General features: G+C 38.1%; 1 protein-coding gene across 1 annotated transcript; it reads left to right on the plus strand.

Moving 5' to 3' along the window:
- The first annotated feature begins 265 nt into the window (after positions 1–265).
- On the plus strand, positions 266–22,150 carry LOC128625651 (post-GPI attachment to proteins factor 6-like). Its single transcript, XM_053654151.1, has 3 exons — positions 266–733; positions 11,711–11,918; positions 21,126–22,150. Exons 1-3 carry the CDS (start codon positions 513–515, stop codon positions 21,261–21,263), a joined length of 567 nt encoding a protein of 188 aa, XP_053510126.1. The 5' UTR covers positions 266–512; the 3' UTR covers positions 21,264–22,150.
- The last annotated feature ends 59 nt before the right edge of the window (positions 22,151–22,209 follow it).

Below are 22,209 nucleotides of genomic sequence, written 5' to 3' on the forward strand. Positions count from 1 at the left end.
GCAATAAATCAGACTTGCCTGTTGAACACATGGGGAATAGAAAGTAGAAAATACCTAGGTGCCAGGCTATAAATGTTTCCCCCTCACACATAACGAGAAGATTGCAAGCCATTATGGTTGCTGACAGTGGTGCCACAGGAAGGCAAGGCACATTACAGCAGATTGCAAAATGTCATCTTGGTGTCTCCTCTCTGGCCCTGTGCTGGAGGATAAGAACAAAATTAATTTTGCATAGAGATTGTTTTGAAGGGGAGCCAAACGGAGGACGGATTTGATTAAATCACCAATAAGGAAGAGAGGTTCAATCAAACTGCATCATGACTGATTCTTCTAAACCTTCCATAACACAGCTGGTGAAGATACATGTCATCTCAGAGGTTCTCAGCTGTAGTCCTGGACATCCATTAGCTCATGGTCCATCTTATTTATCAGCTTATTATTCGGAGATTTGAGAGAAAGTAGGGAATACATTAAGTAATCGAGCATGACTGGAGTTGAAAGTCCCGGATCTAATGCATTCTCTCTGCATGCTTGTTTGTGCAGGTTGCCTGTTCGTGACAGATTATTTCACCCGGACACCTCGCAAGCTGAATGCCTTCCGCTCATTCGCCAGCGTGGAGCTCTTCCACTTCACCGTGCCTGATGACACTGTTGTTGCTGTCTGGAACCTCATCACATTTAAGGAGCAAGGGGGAACGTTTGGAGACAACTGTCCTGATCGCAACGTGACAGTGTGAGTCTCCAAGACCATCAGCTTTTATTCTCTTAGAGGCCACTATAGAAAACACATTTCTGGTTTCAACAAGAAGTCAGAGGTGTCAACTTTCCCAACAAAAATAAAGCACGAAAGAAATTTTTTTTTTTTACAAAAACCCATGTGGATCTTGGTATACAAGGTGTTTCTTTAGATGTGCACCAAGCAACAGTAAAGCCTATAGTTTATACTCACTTATGTACTGTACATCAGAGGGATTAAAAGTAACTAGATGGCAAATCAGAGCCAAAACATCCCTGTCTGTTAGGTTTCCTAATCGATTTATACAATGCTTAGCAATTTCAACTTTCTGCTGTTGTTGTGATTGTTGTCATTATCTGCGACTCAAATCGAAAACTATTACCTTACATTCAAAAGTGCTAAATGAGTCAAAAGTGTGGTATGCAGACCTTTACAGACCTTATGTAGGTTTAAAGGCTACAATAGAGGTTTTTTAAAACTGAAACACCAACCATAATGGGTAAACCGGTTAGCATTAATCTTCAGTAACTGTCTAGAATCATACAAAAGGATACGATTTGGGATACAACACTAGTTTGTTTAGTCAATTATGGACACAGTTTTACATAGTGTAATACTGCTTCCACTATTTATGTTGGTATTGCACCATGTGGACACAGGGTTAATTCTGTGAATGTGAATTACAGAATTAAAGGAATAGCAACTAGAAACAATTACATGAAATAATTGCATGGCTTTCTCCTGCAGTTAATTGCTTTTCTTGTCTGGTGAATTTTATTTACACTTGGTCTACAATTGGTTTCCTCTTGTATCACCAAAGGGTCAAAAAATAGGTGTGGACACCAATGAAGACTGAATGCTGAAGCTAAAATTGTGTTCAGCTGAGATGAAAAAAAAAAAAAGTCAGCTGAGATCTATTAGTCAGTTAACCTGGCTGACTATTTGCTGCTCTCTCTATAAAAGCAGCATTTATTGCCAAATTTCTGTAACTGAGTGCATTGTATACTAGATATCCATAAATATTATACAGGTGATAACACTGGGATTAAATCAAATTTTCTTTTAAAATTGGATTTTCAGCAATTCAATTTCAAATCTTCTATTTTTTTAATGATCAGTGAGTCACATAAGTACCTTTAAGAACATAGAAAGGAATTTAAACAACCATCAGTTATTTTTTTAGAAGATCTTCAATGATTTCCAGAGGATTATTGGATATTAAAATGTCTTGCTTCTCAGTGGAGAGTAACTGAAAAGGTTAAAAACCTGTGCTGAATGTAAAAGAAGGCACTTTACACAGAGAACAGACACATGACAGACTCTTCAGTTACCCAGGAATTTAAAACAGATGAACAAAGTCCAGGCTTCAAACAATGTTTCTGAAATGCAAAGTAGTAAGGTGGTCAGATCAAATTGACAGCGCTGAACATTTCACACTGTACAGCGTGTTCTTTTAGCTTGTAATTATCTCCTTTCTTTTCTTTCACACCATCCGAGAACGATCCGTGTCATGTTGTCCTGGAACTCAGCAGTTTAACTTAGCACTGATCTCCTAATCCTGCATGAAGGCAATTCACAGTGACATTAACAGAAGTCTTCAAGGATCTTCCTTCAATCTGTCATTAAACATCCGTCAAATACACATCCTTGCTTTTGCTTACTGATGAGTGTCCTAAAGTAATTTTTTTTGCGGTTAAATTGTGGCAATATATAATGAGAAGAAGCATGTCCTTGAGCAAGCATTGCAGATATGACTGCTGGCAATAGCAAATCCTGTCTTGGTGGGGTGTTAGTCGTGCCTTTGACAAATATTAAAGATAGTGGAATTCCGTTTTATGGTTCAACTGCTCTTGTCTTTGTACATTTCAGTTCCTCATTTGACCTTAAAATCAAAATACCGTGAATGAAAGGTTAAGGCACTTTAGAAAAATACTGTCCATGCCATGGACACCATGAATCTAATTTTATATGATAAAACAACATCCCATAATATACAGAGCAGTGAATAAGCTCTTCTGGTACCTTCAGGGGAAACACACATGGAGAATATAAAGTCATGGTGTAAAATATTTTTGCCTTAACTTTGCCAGAGTCTTTTATTTTTCTTTTATTTATCTCTGACATAAATTTATGTCAGACATAACTTTAGGGGAACATAATGCAATAATTACAGCATGCACAGGCATATTCCAGCTTGTGTGCTAATGAAAATTCTGACCTCAAGGCGTGCTCATGGATCGAATGTTTTTTTTTCTGCTCATGTACAGTAAATAGAACCGGGGGAAATACAATGCTCTAATAATTAGCCTAATATCATTATTTAGTTAGATATTTGTCCTACAGACTCAGTATACGTATAATCTTGAACCAGTCTGGCCATTCTTCTCTGACCTTTCTCTTTAACAAGGCATTTCCACCTGCAGAATTGCTGCTCACTGGATGTTTTTTGTTTTTCACACCACTTTGTATAAACTCTAGAGACTATTATGCATAAAAATCACAGATCAGCAGTTTCTGAAATACTCAAACCAGCCTGACTGGCATGAACAACCATGCCACAGTCAAATTCAATGAAATCATATTTTTTCACCGTTTTGATGTGGTTGACGTATAGCTGCATGATTTATTTATTTATTTATTTATTTATTTGCATTGTGCTGCTGCCACATGATGGCTGTTGGGATAAATACATGAATGTGCAAGCATCCATGGGTTCCTATTAAAGTGGCCGGTGGGTCTGTGTAGACTCTGTTAGTAAACACTATTAAATGTTGATGAATAGGTAAAGTCATTATTTATTTAAACGACTGCTTGGATGTCAATCATTTCAGTACAGTAGTTAAGTTTTTAAAAAAATGACAGAGCTAGTAAAGTGGGACTTCATTTTGCTTTAAAGCCAGCCCTGGTTCTTTTGTGTTTCCACATCAAATACAAATAGAATGGCAAGTTACTAATTAAAGCACTTTGCTGATCCTTTCTGTATGTTTTTTTTTTTCTCTCCTGCTACTCACCCTTAACCCCCTACTCCTCCAACCACCACCATGAGGTCCCATTACTGCTGTGATAACGTACGGGGCCAGGCACTCATTCTGTCAATTCAGCTGTCAGAAAGCAAGCAGGGGGTGCCACAATGAGATGGTAATTAAACGAGGATGCTGTTGAGTGCTGGGGAGAGATAAAGTGGGGAAGATAACACTGTAGGGAAGGCAGAAATGCAGTGAGATGACTAGGGGATAGTGGAAAGCAGCCACACGCCTCCACATTGGGATCAATATCTTAGGGTTGGACTAACCATGACAACTCTAATTAGGCCAAGCATACACCCAGGAACTGGAGTATAGCAAAACTCCTGAGGTCTTACTAAAGCTTTGTGTTAAGGGTTGGCCTGTTGTCCTAGGAAGGATGATGCAACTATTTATGATTTTATTCTTTATGTCATTACATGGAAAATCACAAACGACTACTGGTATTAAGGTAGATCTGAATGGTGTATATCCATATCCATATCCAATGGTGTATATGGAGCATATGCAGAGGGTTTGTTATACTGTAAAATTAGTTACAATGGTAAAAATAACAATTATCAGTTATTATATTTATTATTAGCTTATAGTTATTAGCCTATTTGACTGTTTCTATGAATTGAATGTATTAAATCCAAACTCAAAAACAAATATTATTATAAATAATGTTCACTTCAAATGTTTTCTACCTGTGGAAAGTTCTGTAACAGAAAGATTTATGGCTTTAATAAATAGACAAAATATTACTATACACATTGAAATAATGTTAGGGAGCTCACAATCCAGATTCAGACTAACCCCTTATAGTCCCATCTTTGTCATTCAGCTATTCATCTGAAAACATGTTATTCACTGACTCCTATAAATTATTTAATAACAGTGAAAGTAATAACAAAGATATGTACAAGACTAAGAAATGTAAGTCTGGAGCCACTGACTGGTTCTTGATGATGTATTGCCTTCATTGTAGTTACACTGTTGGTCTGATACTTTAGACTTCAATTCCTATCATATGGCTCATTGAAGCACCAGTCGCTCTGTGTACCTTTGCAATGTGAGACAGTAAAACAATCTCTTGCCTCAATTAATGTCTCAAACCCAATCTGTATTCTGTGCTTGTTTGTTTAGATGAGAACAGGAACAGCCAGATTTATGCCATTCATTTGCATAATATCAGATTCAAAGGTTGAGCACATCAACAAACTTAATCAAGTCATAAATTGCAAGACAAGTGACAAGAGCACAAAGGCTCCTGGGGTTTCATTTTGAACATGTTTTCAAACTTTGGTTGTTTGGTATCTGTGACTCTGTATCTATGTAGTTGTGTGGCTTGCATCATCCTGTAGCTGCAAGCAAGTGTGATTACACCTAACCTTTTGTAATTCAGTGTTTGTGTGCCGCCATTGTGTTGCTAGTATTAAGGTGTAGCATTAACATTTATAGGGATAAGAGGGCGCGCTGTAAGTTTGGTTTATTAAATTGGTTCTTATTAAACGCCCAGGAACTGTTGGTACATCCCTCACTCTCCTAACTACATACAATACCTTTCCTATTAGTTTCACTGTAATTACTAAATAAACACTTTAAGCTTAACTGAATTATAAGCTGGCTTTAACAGGGTTAATTTACAGCACTAGACATGTGTAATGCAGTATCAGGCTTCCAGTTAAAACCGCTGTCCAGTAATGGACTATAAAATACAGCATATAAGGAGATAAAAGAGAGCCAGACATAGTCACATCCTAACAAATTTAGCCTAAAACCATTCTCTACTGTCTCTACTCCCTTTGTTTAACATTTCAAAATGTGAGGTACAGTAATGTATCAGCTGCTCTGGGCTGTATTTCATGAAAGTTTTGTAATCCTTCGTTAACGTCATCTTAAGAGAGTCCTCTAATTAATTAAAGAGCATGTCTCAAAACTCCTTTTTAACTAAATTATTACTGAAACCCATTTGTAAACTAACCTGACCTATACATTATTCACTGAGTACTCTTTATTTAGATATAGTGTAGCTCAAAAATATAATAATTAAATGTACAGTAATTATATAGCTGGTCTGTACTAATTATGATGATGGTGATTACACACCAGGACACCGGGTCTGCCAAACAGAGCTGTTCATCCCAGTGCTGTGGTGCAATCAAATATACACCCTATGGGACTTAGAAGTAGTTTGCTACGTGGTGATATTGGATTTCCTCTCCATGTCTCTTTGCTACTAGTACACAAACATAATGTGTAACCTAAATAAGTATGTGCATCCTAAAGGATGGTAGAGTTTATTAATTTTTGGTCAAAAAACTTTTTGGTCACATTTTACACTCCTGTTGTTCATTGTGCACGAAAGATGGACCTGTGTATACTGAAGGCTTTTCTTATTGTGCCTGTAAGAGCTAAGATGCTCTTTAAGAATTGCAAATATTGACTATTATTATTCATTTTCCACATCATTTTTCTCATAGCTTCCTGATCACTGCTAAGACACTTCTATAAGCAAAATTGCTAGTTTGACTATGAGACAGTCATAAAAAAAATCCCTCTTTTACTTTTACTTGTTACCTACATTTAGCACATAATAGCACTTTTTCCTCTCTTTCTTTCACCTCCCTTGTCTTCCTGGCTTCCAAGCGTAATTGCCGTCTGATTATGTTCACACCTATCAAAAGCCATTTAAAAATACTGATTATTGACTGTTTACTGTCTCAGATGCTGATCTATGTCAACAAGTTACCTCCAGACTTTGAATTGATTTTCAATGATTGATTTGTTCTGCTTCTTGCCACAAATCGAGCTGGGGAGGAGTCAACAAAAAGTACTTTGAACGTTTTGTTAAATCTCTGTTATTTTCAGCTTTGGGGAAACAATGGTAAAACAGGTTCGTAAGTCTTTTATTAAGTTGTTTGTTTGTACAATATGATTAATCTTTTTTTTTTTTTGGTCATATTCGCTAAAGGCTTTGTCCAACATGTCCGACATTTGATGGATGCCACATTGATAGATGCCGTATTATGCATGGAGGCAGTGCTAATTGGTTCATAACAGACTTTGACATGACCTGCATCTGATAATGAAGCTGGAGATTTGGAGCAAGTCTCAGGCCAACCAGTAGTGCATGAATCACTGAGGAAGTGACAAGCATTTGTTGTGTAAATTTAAAAGATAAAAGCAAGACAATATAGAAAAGCAGCACCTTGGTAACTAATTATACGCCGGACATTGCTGAGGTTAAATTAGTTTTTTTTTTGTCTCAGGGTATTTTGAATGATTTAACTTCCACTGCAGGGTAAGACTTAATATATGAACATAAGGATGAGGAGCAGCAGCGAGCCAGCTGGACCCTACAGGGGGAAGAGCTGAGTATTCTTAATATGGAGCAAGGCACAGCAGCATAAATAAGTGCTTCATCATCAGAATGCTGGGGCACAGCTGGTGTCAGCTCCACCAGGGTCCAGATAACCAGTGAAGCAAATATGTGCAGACCTATTTTAAAATACCTTATTTAACAGAATACCACATCAGTAAATGCTGATTTGCTAATTATGGATGAAAGCAAAGAGCAAAGAGTTGAAACTACTATTAACAAAAGGTTCCTCACTAACTTTAGTCCCTAATTTACTAAGAATGCCAAAAGTTTTACTTTGTGATTCATAAATCGCATAAATAGTGTCGGATGTAAAGTAGTGGATGGAAACAAATGTTTTTTATGTGGTTTCTGGACACATAAAAATTACGGCACAGAACACACACACACACACACACACACACACACACACACACACACACACACACACAGGGGGCATGGTGGTGTAGTGGTTCGACCCCTGCTGTGTTCGGGTTTGACCAACCTGCAGTAACACCGCCTTACATTATGCACCTTTAGGTAGAAACACCCCAAACTGTATATGGCAAAATGTGTTATTTTGATTTTACACACACATTCCTTCAGTAAATCATGGCCTTAGTTCATCATTGCAGATATTACTTCTTTGGAATGAGTAATTTCTTTCAAGAAAAGTTGACATTTATCATCCCCTCCAAAAGTACTGGAATGACAAGGCCAATTCTTTTGTTTTTACAATACACTGAAGAGATGAAAAAGATGAATATGAGACAATAGATCAGAATTTCAGCTTCAGGGCCTGTTCACACCGGGACGTTTTTCGCAGCACATTGAACGGTCTGTTTTTCCGACACGTTTTTTTTATTTTGTGTTCACACCCAGGCGTTAAACACGAGTGATGCGCTGAATGAAAGTGCGAATTCACTCCCTGACAGTAGATGGCGCTTATTGAAAAGCAGAAATACTCCTGTACACAAGGTGGCGCTCCACAATTTTCCGTTTCTGACACCTGTTCATCACTGAGAAGAAGAGAGCCGTATTTACATCTTTAAGCCGTTCACACACATCAAAAAATAGCCAAAGCATAATAAATCCACTTATATAATATTTAGTGTGTAATTTTGAATCTGCTGCTTTCAAAGGTGAGCTATTTAATTTCGGGTATGTCACTTATGCACTCTCTCACTAAAATGGTGGATGCTGGCATCTGCTCCGGCTTCCTCTTCGTAGATAAGACAGTTTTTGTAATAGAGCGCTATCAAGTTGTACTTTTATGTAACTTCAGTGGCTCCGGGCACGTGAACAAAAGCACAAATCTCATTGGTTGGCAGTTTTATTTATGCGGCGCGTCAAAAAAACAAAAAACAAAAAAACCAAACCCATTGACGTAAAAAAATTTACGCTTTGATGCCATGCATTTTACGCCTGGGTGTGAACACTCCCATTGGCAGCCACTGGGACGTTAAACGGACCGTTTGTAAACATGGCTTTAATTTCCTGATATTTACATCTAGATGTGTAAACCAACTTAGAACATGGCACATTTTGTTTGAGCTCACCTAATTTTCAAATGACCCTAAAATATTGGAATATGTGACTGACAAGTTTCTTGCTGCTCAGGTGTGTCCTGTTAGATTGATTGTTTAAATAATTAATAGCTCAGTATGTTCACCCCTGGTTTGAGCCATAGGTTTCATCTGTGAACACTGCATTTGTTGGTAAAAAGGACAAACCTACATGAAGACCTGAGAGCTGTAGGAGAAAGCAAGACATTTTTGCCACTGAGAAAAGAGGGAAAATCAACCTAGGGTTAGAGTTAGTACAGGCATTATATTGCACAGGCGTTGGGTATATCCGGTACAGCAATTTGGAATGTCCTGAAAAAGAAAGAAGCAACTGCTGTACTAACAACCAGACATGTAAGACCGGTCAGCCAAGGAAAACAACAACAGCTGATTACAGAAACATTTTGTGAAAGCTGTGAAGAAAACCCCCCCAAAACAACAGTCAGTGACATCAACAACCTCCACAGGGCAGACATGAAGTTACCACAATCCAGAAATATAGAGGCCATACCACAGGATGCAATCCTGTGAAAGCCAGACTGGAATTCACAAATTAATACAGAGATGAGAGACAAAAGCTCTGGAACCAAGATTAACCTCTACCAAAGTGATAGAAAGGCCAAAGTGTGGAGAAAGAAAGGATCTGCTCATGATGCAAAACATACAAGCTCATTGTGAAACATGGTGGTGGTAGTGTCATGGCTTGGATTTGTATGGCTGCTTCTGAAGTGGGCTTACTAATCTTCATTTAACGATTTAACTCATGATGGTAGCAAAAGTATGAATTCAGAAATCTACAGAAGCATGCTGTCTTCAAATTTACAAGGAAATTGATCCAATCTAAGTATTTACTTTTATTTACTTTAAGACTGTAAAATCTGTTCACTTTAATTTTACTCACATAAAAATTGGGTGGTCTGGCTCCAAAGGTTCCATTAAAAAAAAAAAAGGTTGTTTAGCACATTTAGATGTAAATATCAGGAAATGAAAGCTGAAATTCTGATCTGTCCTCTTATATTTATATTTTTTTATCTTTTATCCATGGCTCACTGTAATAGGGCTGCACAAACAGATGGAACACTTGAATGATGTTTACTTCAAAGACTGTGTGATTGGGTGTTTAGGTGATTATAGTAATTTGCTAGTGTAATTGATAGACATCAGTAAGTGTGAGTCTCCAGAAAAATTTTTTGACGCTAACATTATACCTGTGGTCCTCAGTGTAATTATGATCCTTGTTCATTTTAACGATACAGAATTATTTCAGTGTGTTTCAAATTCTGGGAACCACTGTTTACCCACTTTTGTAGATGACATGGAGGTTTCATAATGGGTTTAAAATCAGATTTGGCTTTACTGAAATTTAGCATGCCTATTTGTGAAGAAAAAACGATTCAAATGGGGTGCACAATAGATAAAATGTGTAGTGTGTCCAAAATTATGCATGTTTCAGTTTTCTCTTTAAGATACACACTGTCGTGTGAGACACATAATGGGATACAAATCTGACTCATGGGTAATCAGGCTCATTTCATTTTATAATACAGTCCATTACAAAAACTTCGCTGCTTTTAAAGGTTTCATCTTTTTTGTCTCGCAGGGACTTTTCATAGTATATTTAACTTCAATTGTTCAATCATCATGTATCACAATCACACTGAAAATAAGATGTGCTTTGTTTGACTAAAGTAAACTCATACAGCCCAGTCTGTCCTCCTCGGTCATAGTCTTTTTTTTACCCAGGGACAAAAATAAACCTGTACACCACAAGGACAAAAGACTCTCTACACTGACATGCTCCAGACATACAAGCTCCTCGGGTGCACAAAGAGAGGGAGGAGGGTGGTATGATTTTTCGAACAGCACTACATTTGGAGTTTGAGTTATTATCTGCCAAGAGCCTAGACCACGAGATCTGAACACGATACTGCTCTGGGATGGTATCTGTGTGGGATAGGAGGGGGGGGAGGACTCCACCACATCCACGGTGGTCCTCTTGAAGAAGATATGCTTAAGGATATCATTACAGTCTGCTGCTGCATTTGCACATGGACTTGTATTGTTAAATATTCATGGGGTTGAGAAGCACACTACAGAGAACACACCTACTCACCGAGGGCAAGATACACACAAAGATAATAAGTGTACATTTCTATCACAAGGTGTTCCACCACATTACTACTTCATTCAGTCTCCTACATAGTATAAAAATAAAAACGAGCACGAGATAGCAATTGTCAGCTGTTATTGTGATTCCTATTCGCATGAGTATTTTGCATTTGAAGCCTGTCAGGATTCCAATTGACATACTACGGGATCCCAGCTCAGCGGGCCAAGCGAAAGAAATCACAGAAGGTGAAGGCTTTCATGTCATATGATCCGTGGCAGATTCCCGCTGTCAGACCTCTTTTTAATCTTGAATGGCAGCACTGAAGGAGAAAGGCACCGTTTTAGCCCTCTGTCTCTCACATAAAAATAAATAACAAACGACTCAGGAAACACTGAACCATTCCACTCATTGATTTGCATCATTTTTCACCACTTTAGCTGAGATTACAGCATAGCAAAAAGCATTGTTCCACTTGAACACCCGCCAAATTCCAGATCGTTTCTCAAAACATTAAAAGTAGCGCAATGTTGGAATATTTATTTTACATTTCAGTCTAATTCATGCATAATTTAGTATTAGTCACAATGCTTTGTTTAACTTCCTGTAAAAGAATATTTTGAATTCCATTTGACATCCTTTTTCTGTCTGTCTGTCTGTCTGTCTGTCTGTCTCTCTCTCTCTCTCTCTCTCACACACACACACACACACACACACACACACACACTGTTGCTTGCTCACCCAAATCTAATTAAATGTGCTGAGCTTATTGCTTGTTTGATTTATGAAAACAGTAATGAGATGAGCACAGCTATAATTTTAGCAAATCAGAACTTTCGATAGAACTAAACAGCAATAGCTTATGACTCATTTTATTCATGCTCTCTTCCTGCCTATACTCCTCCATACATTAAATGTGTCTACTCTGGTTGGCAGGTATTTCAGGTCAGGTGCCCCACCGGTCATCAACCCCTTGAACACCCATTTCCCCAAGGACACCATTGTCCCAGGGTCCTTTGCTGTCACGCTGACATGGACGCTGCCCAACCGTACTACGGGGGTGTTCAATGTTACCAGCCCTCTCCCTGGAGACTGGTTCTTGGCTGCACATCTGCCAAAGGATGAAGGGAAAATATCTGTCAAGGTGAGAGCAGACTGTGAGCTCATTATAAAGCATTTTATGCAAATGTTATTGATTCTGGTGGAAGCCTTTTGTTCATAATGCTAAATCAAACATTCAGACCTCTTGTATAATAGCTGCCATCTTGTTAGCTGGCGATGGAAAATTAAGAGCAAATGTGTTATCCTTGTCAGTCATGAATTATTACCAATGTGCTCAGGTGCCAAATGTGTGTAGCTGTTATAATCGATTTTTTTTTATGTTGGAAAGCCAGAATATAAAACAGACTGTTCTTGAATTCATGTGCATACAAGTTTTATGAACTAAATGACTTTAATAAACTTTTATACACTAAATGAGTATTTTGTGTACATTAAGGATGCAACTGAATATGAACACGTTACTCGAAATAAACGGATAACGTGTTCTAAACAGATACAAATATGAATAGGAGGTTTTTATTTTTGTCAGAAAGTTTCACAGGGTATCTGATTGAGACTGAACTGGGACTAGAATCTCTTGGGTTACAACAAAAAGGTTGTGTCATAGGAGGCACAAGTGAGTGATCATATATAAATCTCATAGGAGAAACAAAGACCATGCTTTTTAATATGCGATGCATTTACAGTGTTCATTCATTCATGCTTCGTGATCCTTAGTGGTCAGAGTCATGGTGGTTTAAAATAGGCTACTAGTTTGTTTATATTTTGGGAAACAGAACCAATGAAATTCATTAGAAAATATTACATGCAGATACAAACAAAAATAATAACTGCAAAAGCAGGATTAAACAACATGCACACGTCTAGTTGAGACGAATGTTTTTTTTCCTCCAGTGTTTTTCAGTTTCTGGGGCAGAGCGGTAGAAAAACCCTTCCGATTCAGGCCACACTGACTTTGTGTTTGAATCTGACTGCAGATCCAGATTTGGATATTTGAAGCACTAAACAGATACAGATAGTACCTTTTTGTTAGACGTATAGTGCATCCTTGACAACGCACAAATCAATCGCAAGCCTTTCATTAATAACAGCAGGTTAGCTCCCATATATTACACAACCCCAATTCCAAAAAAGTCGGGACGCTGTGTGAAATGTAAATAAAAACAGAATGCAATGATTTGCAAATCTCATAAACCCATATATTATTCACAATAGAACATAGAAAACATACCAACTGTTTAAACTGAGGACATGTACCATTTAAAGAAAAAAATAAGGTAATTTTGAATTTGATGGCCGCAACACGTCTCAAAAAAGTTGGGACAGGGTCAACACAAGCCTGGAAAAGTAAGTGTTACTAAAAAGAAACAGCTGGAGGTTATTTGGCAACAGGTCAATAACATGACTGGGTATAAAAAAAAAAGAGTATCTTAGAGAGGCTCAGAAGTAAAGATGGGCAGAGGTTCACCAATCTGCAAAAAACTGCGTCTACAATTTGTGGAACAATTTCAGAATAATGTTCCTCAATGTAAAATCATCTACAGTACATAATATTGTCAAAAGTTTCCGAGAATCTGGAGAAATCTCTGTGCGCAAGGGACAAGGGTGAAAATCAATATTGCATGCCCATGATCATCAGGCCCTCAGGTGGCACTGCATTAAAACAGGCATGATTCTGTAATGGAAATCACTGCATGGGCTCAGAAACACCTCCAGAACTCATTGTTTGTGAACTCAGTTCGCCGTGCCATCCACAAATGCTGGTTAAAGCTCTATCATGCAAAGAAGAAGCCGTATGTGAACATGATCCAGAAACGCCGCCGTTTTTTCCAGACCAAAACTCATTTAAAATGGACTGAGGCAAAGTGGAAAACTGTTCTGTGGTCAGACGAATCAAAATTTGAAATTCTTTTTGGAAACCATGGACGCCGTGTCCTCTAAACTAAAGAGGACTAAAGAGGAGAGGGACCATCCAGCTTTTTATCAGCATTCAGTTCAAAAGCCTGCATCTCTGATGGTGGAGGTGCATTAGTGTCTAGGGAATGGGCAGCTTTCACATCTGAAAAGACACCATCAATGCTGAAATGTATATAAAGGTTTTAGAACAACTTCCATCCAGATTCCATCCCATCTTTACTTCTGAGAGACTCTGCCTCTCTAAGATACTCTTTTTATACCCAGTCATCTTACTGACCTGTTGCCAATTAACCTAATTAGTTGCAAAATGTTCCTCCAGCTGTGTCTTTTTAGTAACACTTACTTTTCCAACCTTTTGTTGCCTCCATCCCAACTTTTTTTGAGATGTATTGCGGCCATCAAATTCAACATTACCTTATTTTTTCCTTAAAATGGTACATTTCCTCAGTTTAAACATTTGATATTTTTCTATGTTCTACTGTGAATAATATATGGGTTTATGAGATGTGTGTTTGTGTGTGTGTGTGTGTGTGTAGCTCATTTTTCCTCTGGACAAAAACAGCCAATGTGTTTACTTTCTCAGTGAACAATAATCAGGGTTATAATCAGGGTCAATCATTCATCATGGGATATGCTTAAATTATCTGTGTCAGCAGCGGCTAAATTAGGATATAATAATGACTTTCTGCAAGTTAAAACAAATGTACAGCGGGCTGTGAAACTGAAGTAGGAAAAGGGGAAGCAGCAAATGGAGCACATTTAAAGGAATCATGTTCATACCCTAACATTCTGAATAGTCGTACACAAATTGGCGCATGTTGTGCACTTATGACCACCATTATCTGGCCCATAATGGATATAAAACTAATGGTGTTGCCGCATATAAACATTTTAAATCAAATGTGCTTTTTATTGTTTGTTGACACGATTTCTTTACTGTGCAATAAGAGTGCATCTAGATTTAGGCTTAACGATGTGCTGAAAACATGTACAATCAATAACAAAGAATAGCTTGCCTATATCAGCTAGTTAGTGTTGTCTTTGCACATAATATAAACACTTTCTCAGCCCTAATGAATGGTTTTGTGTGAAATTGCTCGTTGTCAAACTCTATCTTGGAAAAAATCATCCTCTCATGATCTAACAACCCATATAAATCCCAGATTCTCAAAGAACCGAGTTAATATGCAGAGACTTTTCTCTACCTCTGGCATTTATAATTGCCTGCTTATAGTGTGGTTTGTCTGTATATCATATACATATGTTAGGATATTTCTCTCAACTGTAGAGAGAAACATCAGTGTGTAGAGATGAACGATTAGTCTCAAAATGTAAAGATTTCTCTAGTGTATGCAATATTTACAATGTTGGCTGTACAATATTGATAAGTGGCAAACCCTAAATAAATACGATGCAACATGGTTTCAATATATCACACGTTTCTGGACAACTGTAAGGAAAATATGGTAATTCTACCCACCTCTAAATGATAACTGTAATGCTTTTTGAAAATTCATTCATTTTGTTTATATAACTGGATCCCAAGATAGATATGAATAGGAAATTCACTATTCATGTTTGTATTAATTAAGTTATTTTTGTTAAAGAAAGTTTGCCAGAAAAGTTCACAGTGCATCTGATTAAGGCTAGAGGTGTGCATCCCTAGAAGAACCCAGCAAACTTTCATGCGAGTATAAGTGAGATGTGTGATTCATCATTAGTAACTGTCTGGTCAGTGTTGCGGTTATTTAAATTAAGCTACTAGTTTGATCAACTTTGTGAAATAGAACCGATTAAATTCATTAGAATATATCACTAGAATATATGACAGACAGGTACAAACAAAAGAATAACTGCATGAATGGAATTAAAAAACAAATTGGCCCATGCATGCTCTCTGAGCATCTTTTTTTTTGCCAGTATTTTCAGTCTTTCTGAGTGCTTAGTGTATGTTTATTTATTTATTTATTTATTTAAAATTTATTTTATTTAAAAACAAAAAAATGCTTTCAGTTTTGGCCATGCCCACTTTGGGTTTAAATCCTAATACATACTGTATACTGATATTTGGAACACTAAACAGATAAGATACAGATATAGATACAGACAGTGGCATTGTGTTACAGCTCTAATATAAAGTTATATACTACAGACCTGCAGATTAATATTAATACCTGTAAGAGAGAGTCACAGACTAATTGGAAGGACAAATCGTTTTATCAGGCACTGTGCAACAACTCCGAGTCAGTTATGGAGACTGGCATTTTCACCCAATGGTGGACAAAGTCATCAAGAGGTTTGACACAGGCAGTAAGACCCAGCTGTCCTGTAAACAGTAAACAACAGCTGTCTCATAAACATAAAAGCCAGCTTGTGTGTCAACATGTGAGCTGTTTGACGAAACCAGTTAGACATTATGAGGTAATACTGACTCTACTGTCTGTTAGACTCTATACTTGCACTATGAAATCTAGCATAGGGATTCATGTACGGTCAGGTTAAAGTCATTATTTGCATATAGTTAAAGATCGGACATTAAATTCCTCTGTCGTCTGTGTGGCTAGAGTAATTGTGATAAACAACAGGAGCCATCACCTGGTGGACTGTGGTCTGGATGTGGTTCCAGCAAAGTATTTCAGTGGATTTAACCAAGCACACAAAAATACAAAACAACAACAACAACAACAAAACCCGGCATCAGTGTGTCCAGTTTTTTAAGCATGATTGATCTCTGTTGCAGCTTAGCCAGTGGAAATCGCATGCATTTATTTAAATTATTTAGCTGTAGGTAGCTCATTTATAAGGAGAATAGATTGAATAGATTTTCACTGATTTTTGACGTTAAAACAGTCGACTATAAAAAAAAACATGATATGTAAAGACGATTGCACATACACATACTGTCTGTGTTTATTCTCTATTTCTAATCAAAAGCAGAGGTCTTATCTTTTCAGAGTCAATGTACTAAATTGGTAATGTGAACACCACTGTGAAACATAAGCACTAACATGTGAAACATAACAAAACATAACCACTTCAAATCGTCTCATTTATAGACACAAACTAGGTACTAATGGTTCAGCGTTCAAAGTAAATATAGTCAGTTTAGTCACGTTAGTAGCGTCCAGGCCTTTGTACGCAAGGGATTTTATGTTCCTGGAACTTTACTAATTTCTTACACTGTGTTAACTTTTCTGATGCCTAGTATACACAAAGGACAGAAGACAATTTCTGCTAGCTCCAACTTTGTGTCTAATCAGTGGGCACCTCTGCAATGTAAGATCTAGGAAGTCACAACAGCTCAGGTCGCCGGAGCATCTCTGCTAGCTGGAGATACTATTATGGCTCAGCAGTGACCAAAAGCTCAGTGCAATGACAGTTTGTCTCAAGCTAACCACACTCTCTCTCTGAATCAATGAGATAATTGGGAGCTGTCAGGAGCTTGGAGATATGATTTCGCCCAGAACACCAAGGTTTGATTTAGGCAGTGGCCACACAAGAGGAGGAAATCTGTCAATTTAGTGCTGGTTTGTCTCTCTGTAGCATTTTCAATCAGCTGCTGTCAACAGGAAAGTTATTCATGAAACTCATTCTCACTGGTCTGGTGTGCATTATTAAGCCCAGCCAGAGATTTGTTGAAGCAAAAACCAAACTAGAGGATGGTGAGAATGGTGTGAGGTCTAACTTAAATCTCTAGTTCCCCAGAGCATCTGCCTTGTATGGTTCAGAACACACTCTAATTGTGTTTCCAGGTGAGGAGGCAGTAGGGAAGCCGTTTAGTCTACTCGAGTTGCGTGGCAACAAAATTTAATAGGGTTAAACTAAAAAACTAAAAAACTGCTAGACGGTAAGATGATCTGAGTTAGAGCTGCTGTTCAAGCTATGCAACTTTTTTTTTTTTTTTGACATTGCTTACCTAACTAATGCAATGTGAGAAGATGTTCTGGACAACAGGGAAGAGTTTGGGGTTTTCACGTACATCCGTGTCATTACAGGAGCTGGAGATGAGCAAAGCACAAGGACAGACTTTAAAGAATTTCTGAGACTGTGCCACTTGTTGCACCAGAACTGAATGTATGAAAGTTTATTTGCATGTCATGTGATTAAATAAAGCTTTTGTAAGGATGCCAAGCCGATCCAGTTACGCAATGCCAAAATGATGCAGTGAAAGCATGGAGATGTCGGGAGTTACCAGTGTGGAGGGTTTAAGGCAAAGCTATGTCTTGTCCTCCTCCCTTTTTCAGCACCAGCTGTGCTTTATGTATGCAGCCATGCACAAACAACAGATGGGGCTCCTTCTCCAGTTTGTTATTTAATGGTGGAGGTGGTTTTCACTTCCCTTTCCATCCTGATTATCCTGCCTTCATCGCCATTGTACCATTTCGAACCGATGGCGGATCTGGCGCTGTGTGCTTTGTAGGGAGTTGATCAGAAATCAGCCACCACAGTAGGAAAGTAAGAGGTAAGGGAAAAATTATAAAAATATTTGTAAATCATAATATCTAGATGATGCTTTGTAACAGAATGCAAATCCATCATTAAGATATTGCTAATGAATCAAGTATCAAGGTCAAAAGAACATTGGCATGCCCGAATATAATCAATAATCAAGCTAACAGTTTCTTCTCTGCATGTCCAGATTTAAGGTCCGAGGTATCACATAGCAGACAGAAAGCACCCAGTGAGACAATTTTAGAGCTGGTGGCTGGCAGGATAAGTAATTGCCTGATAGATTGTAACAAAATGAACGAGCACACTAATCAAGCTGAGCACGAATTAGACCATGATGATACACAAGAGATAATGAACTATGCATGACTTCCACAAATGTCTGGCATAATGACACCTGTCCAACAGAGCGGATCCACATATCAGGCCATAATGAAATGTGAACTAACTAACTAACTAACTAACTAACTAACTAACTAACTAACTAACTAACCAACTAACTAACTAACTAACTTACTAATTAGCTAGCTAGTTAGCTAACTCACTAACCATCCATCCATCCATCCATCCATCCATCCATCTATCCATCTTCATTAACTGCTTTATCCTGGCCAGGGTTCAGTTGGATCCAGAGCCTATATCAAGAACACTGGGGTGGGAATACTGCCCGGATGGGATGTCAGTCCATCGCGCACACACATTCATACACTCATTAATTCAGGAGCATTTTAGCATAGCTATTTCACATAGGAAAAAATTGCCTTTCTTGATCTCTGAATGTATAAAAATAAATAACCATCCACCCATTTTTATGTTAAATAAAGAAGATTACAAGATTATTAAAAAGATAACCACTGAGGCAATAAAAACATTACACAATTCATACCACCTCACAATAAGACCATTAGTCCTCCCTCTTTCTTCATTCTTGGTCATTTTTAATACTAGTACATCAATGTAAGGAGTATTTTGCAGTGTGGGTGATTGTCACTCTCAGGGTTATTGTTTTGCTGCATTGAGCTGACAGGTTTAGCGATAAATCAGCCACTTGTTCTCTATCTTATGTAGTAATAACATGCCTGACTGACCACAGTGGGAAAGCGTCACTGATTTGCACTATGTCTCTGTCAGGATTGTCTCAAGCAAATGAGTATATGAGAATCCCACCATCACTGGAGCTAGAAAGTACAGTTAGCCATGAAAAAATATATGGCACATCAAAGTGCTGTCTGAACTGTAACAGTAGAAGTCAATAAAAAAGAGAAAGGTGTCACACAGGAGCTTTTTTTTTGCTGCAGGAACACCAGCATTCCCATACCTGTGATGTCAGGGTGATTGTGTATAAGAGATACGTTGAGGGAATTTCCGTACTCAACATGGAAAATCTACCAGAATGGAAGGAGATGGGGAAGCAAGAAGAAGAAGACGAGGGGGTGGTGCTTGGGTCCTGTTTGACAATGATTAATGTCTTTGAGGAAGGGGCTACCTGCTACAGAGAGAGGCCAGAGGGTGAATGATGAAATGCTGCATTGTAATTTGGCAGCATGTACCATAATAAATAATACAAGCTCCAGTGGAACACCTCTCCAACCTCCTCCCTCACTTTTTCCCCCACCTTTCTCTCTCTCTCTCTCTCTCTCTCTCTCTCTCTCTCTCACACACACACACACACACACACACACACACCTCATTCCCTTGTGCAATCTCCATGTGAAAATTTGTCCTTGCAAATCTATACAACACATCTGTTCTTTAATTTGAGCCTATACACCATCTGGATGCTGCTGAAATTCTTTGTTTTTCTTGCATTCTTTGGATCTCAGCTGTGATTCTGTTGCCAGTGGCTTCAACAAAAGCGAACAACAGCTGAGAATCTTGCAACATGGTTATACAACTGGGATTTTACATCAGCATACAAAAGAACTAAGGCATGTATTGATTACATCTGTAGATATTTGGCTTGGGCCAAAAACATATCTTAAGACTTGACAGTATACCGTGCTGTATGCTACAGTAGTTTTAAATGTTACCTTGCATTCCCACCGGCAGCATTTTTTTCCCCCAGACTCAAGTCTAGATTGGTCTCTAGTGGGTTGGTTGCTTGGCAGTGCCTGAATATTGAGATCTGGCCACCCAAACTGCATAGCCAATTTCAGAACATATGCAAAACAACCTGTTTTACCACAATTCTATTTGGATGGAACCCCTGGCACAGTTCTGTCAACTCTGCTTATAGTAGCACAGAGTCCACCTTCCCACATTCTCAATGGTTCTTGCTATATCGCTTTGCTTCTTATTTGCATAAACTCTGACAAACCGTTCTGGCTTGCTTACTTCCTACTTCATATCACCAATCACCAGCTCTCAACGAATTACTTCTGCACTGTCTTGTTGCTGCTGGTTTGAGCACGGAGTTAGTTGATTGATTAGACTAAAATCAGTCTTTATTTTTCTACTGCAATCTCATTGCCAATTCCTGCTATTATATAAAATTCACAATAAATCCTACATATGATCTTCAAATGACAGCACAGATGCAGCTGACAAAATGTCATCCTTCTAGCTGCTTCCATTACACAGAAATGGTTAAATAACTTGTCCGTTGTTGTTGTATAACAGCTCAAATGTTGAGGATTTCGTGTTCTTGCAAAGTATGTGTCAGTTTATGCTAGCCATGCGTTTGATCTCTTTCTTCCATGGGAAGTGTGAGTTGCGAAGCAGCATGCAACGCAAAGGTGTTGTCACACAACATAGTGATGGCTGACAGTTATGGGAGGTGATGTTGTCTTGAGAACTATAGTTAAGACAGTAACTTGGTCTCAGTAGGACCCGATGTTTGCTTTTATCTCATTTCGCAGCCAAGCGCTACTCGGATTTAGTGATCAGACAGCTTGCTTATGTTTTTTTTTATCTTCCTCTTTAGGGTCTTCATGAAGAATGTCAGTACCTCTTCCAACCTCAGCTCATAGTCCAGAGGCTTATCGGGATTTCGGTGCTCTACCCTGGCTACTTCATAGACCAGATGATTCCAGGTCACAACAGATCTGTTCTCTACAAGTGAGTGGACATTTTAGTATTGCACACCATGACAGGAAAACTGAATACACAGACAGTTGAGTACATAAACAAATGCAGATAGATGAGCACACACAAGTATGCAAATATACTCAGGCACTAGCCCAGCTGGGAATGATTGATTCATCCCTGATATGATGATGCTGAAAGGCTCATTTTTTGCAGGTAGATTCCACAAACATCAGTCTGATATCTATTTTAGGATCCAAAGCTTCAATGAGGCTGATAAGAACGCTTGTGCCATTTGCAGCACTGCTCAGCATACTAACAGCAGGATGTCTGTATCACACATGCACACACACACACACACACACACACACACACACACCCTCTTCATCATTCTGTGCACATCGTTTTCTGTTCTCTTTCATAGGCCTCCGTCATTATGATGTTCAAATATTAATTAGTGTCTCAAATAGCAAGCAACCTTTTCTTTAAATAGAAATGGAAGCATCTAAGAGACATAGGTGTGAAATCAGAGCAGTGCATAACCTTGGAAAATAAAGAGTGTGAAAGTCTCAACATGGTCTCACGCTTCAATTCAGTACACACCGCACAAATCGTATGAAAAGATGAAAAGTTACAGAGCAGGGATAGTGTTCATACCTTTTCCTGTGAATGAAATTGAACAAAATATAACCATATCACCTTAGTTTTTAAATGTGTACAGTTTTTCATGATATCAGGTTTTTTTTTTCCACCTTCAAAAGATGCAATGCAGTAGTTTTTATATAAAGAACATAAACTCATAAATCATATTATTAATAACACTGGTTGGTTTTAAAATCACTGTTACTGATTACTATGAAGGTTTCAGACTAGATAAGGCTAAATGCACTAAAAGTAGAGTCAGTGATTTTTATGTCAGAATATTTTCTGTAATATTTGGTGAGGCTCTCCTCACATTCTGGCAGCTGTCAATAAAATATCTG

This window comes from Ictalurus furcatus, chromosome 22, assembly GCF_023375685.1.
Source record: "Ictalurus furcatus strain D&B chromosome 22, Billie_1.0, whole genome shotgun sequence".
NCBI classification, from domain to species: Eukaryota; Metazoa; Chordata; class Actinopteri; order Siluriformes; family Ictaluridae; genus Ictalurus; species Ictalurus furcatus.

Coding starts and splice junctions, on each gene's coding strand:
- LOC128625651 (XM_053654151.1), top strand. CDS start 513: ATGCATTCTCTCTGCATGCTTGTTTGTGCAGGTTGCCTGTTCGTGACA. Junction 734..11,710: donor CCTGATCGCAACGTGACAGT/GTGAGTCTCCAA, acceptor TCTGGTTGGCAG/GTATTTCAGGTCAGGTGCCC. Junction 11,919..21,125: donor AAGGGAAAATATCTGTCAAG/GTGAGAGCAGAC, acceptor CTTCCTCTTTAG/GGTCTTCATGAAGAATGTCA.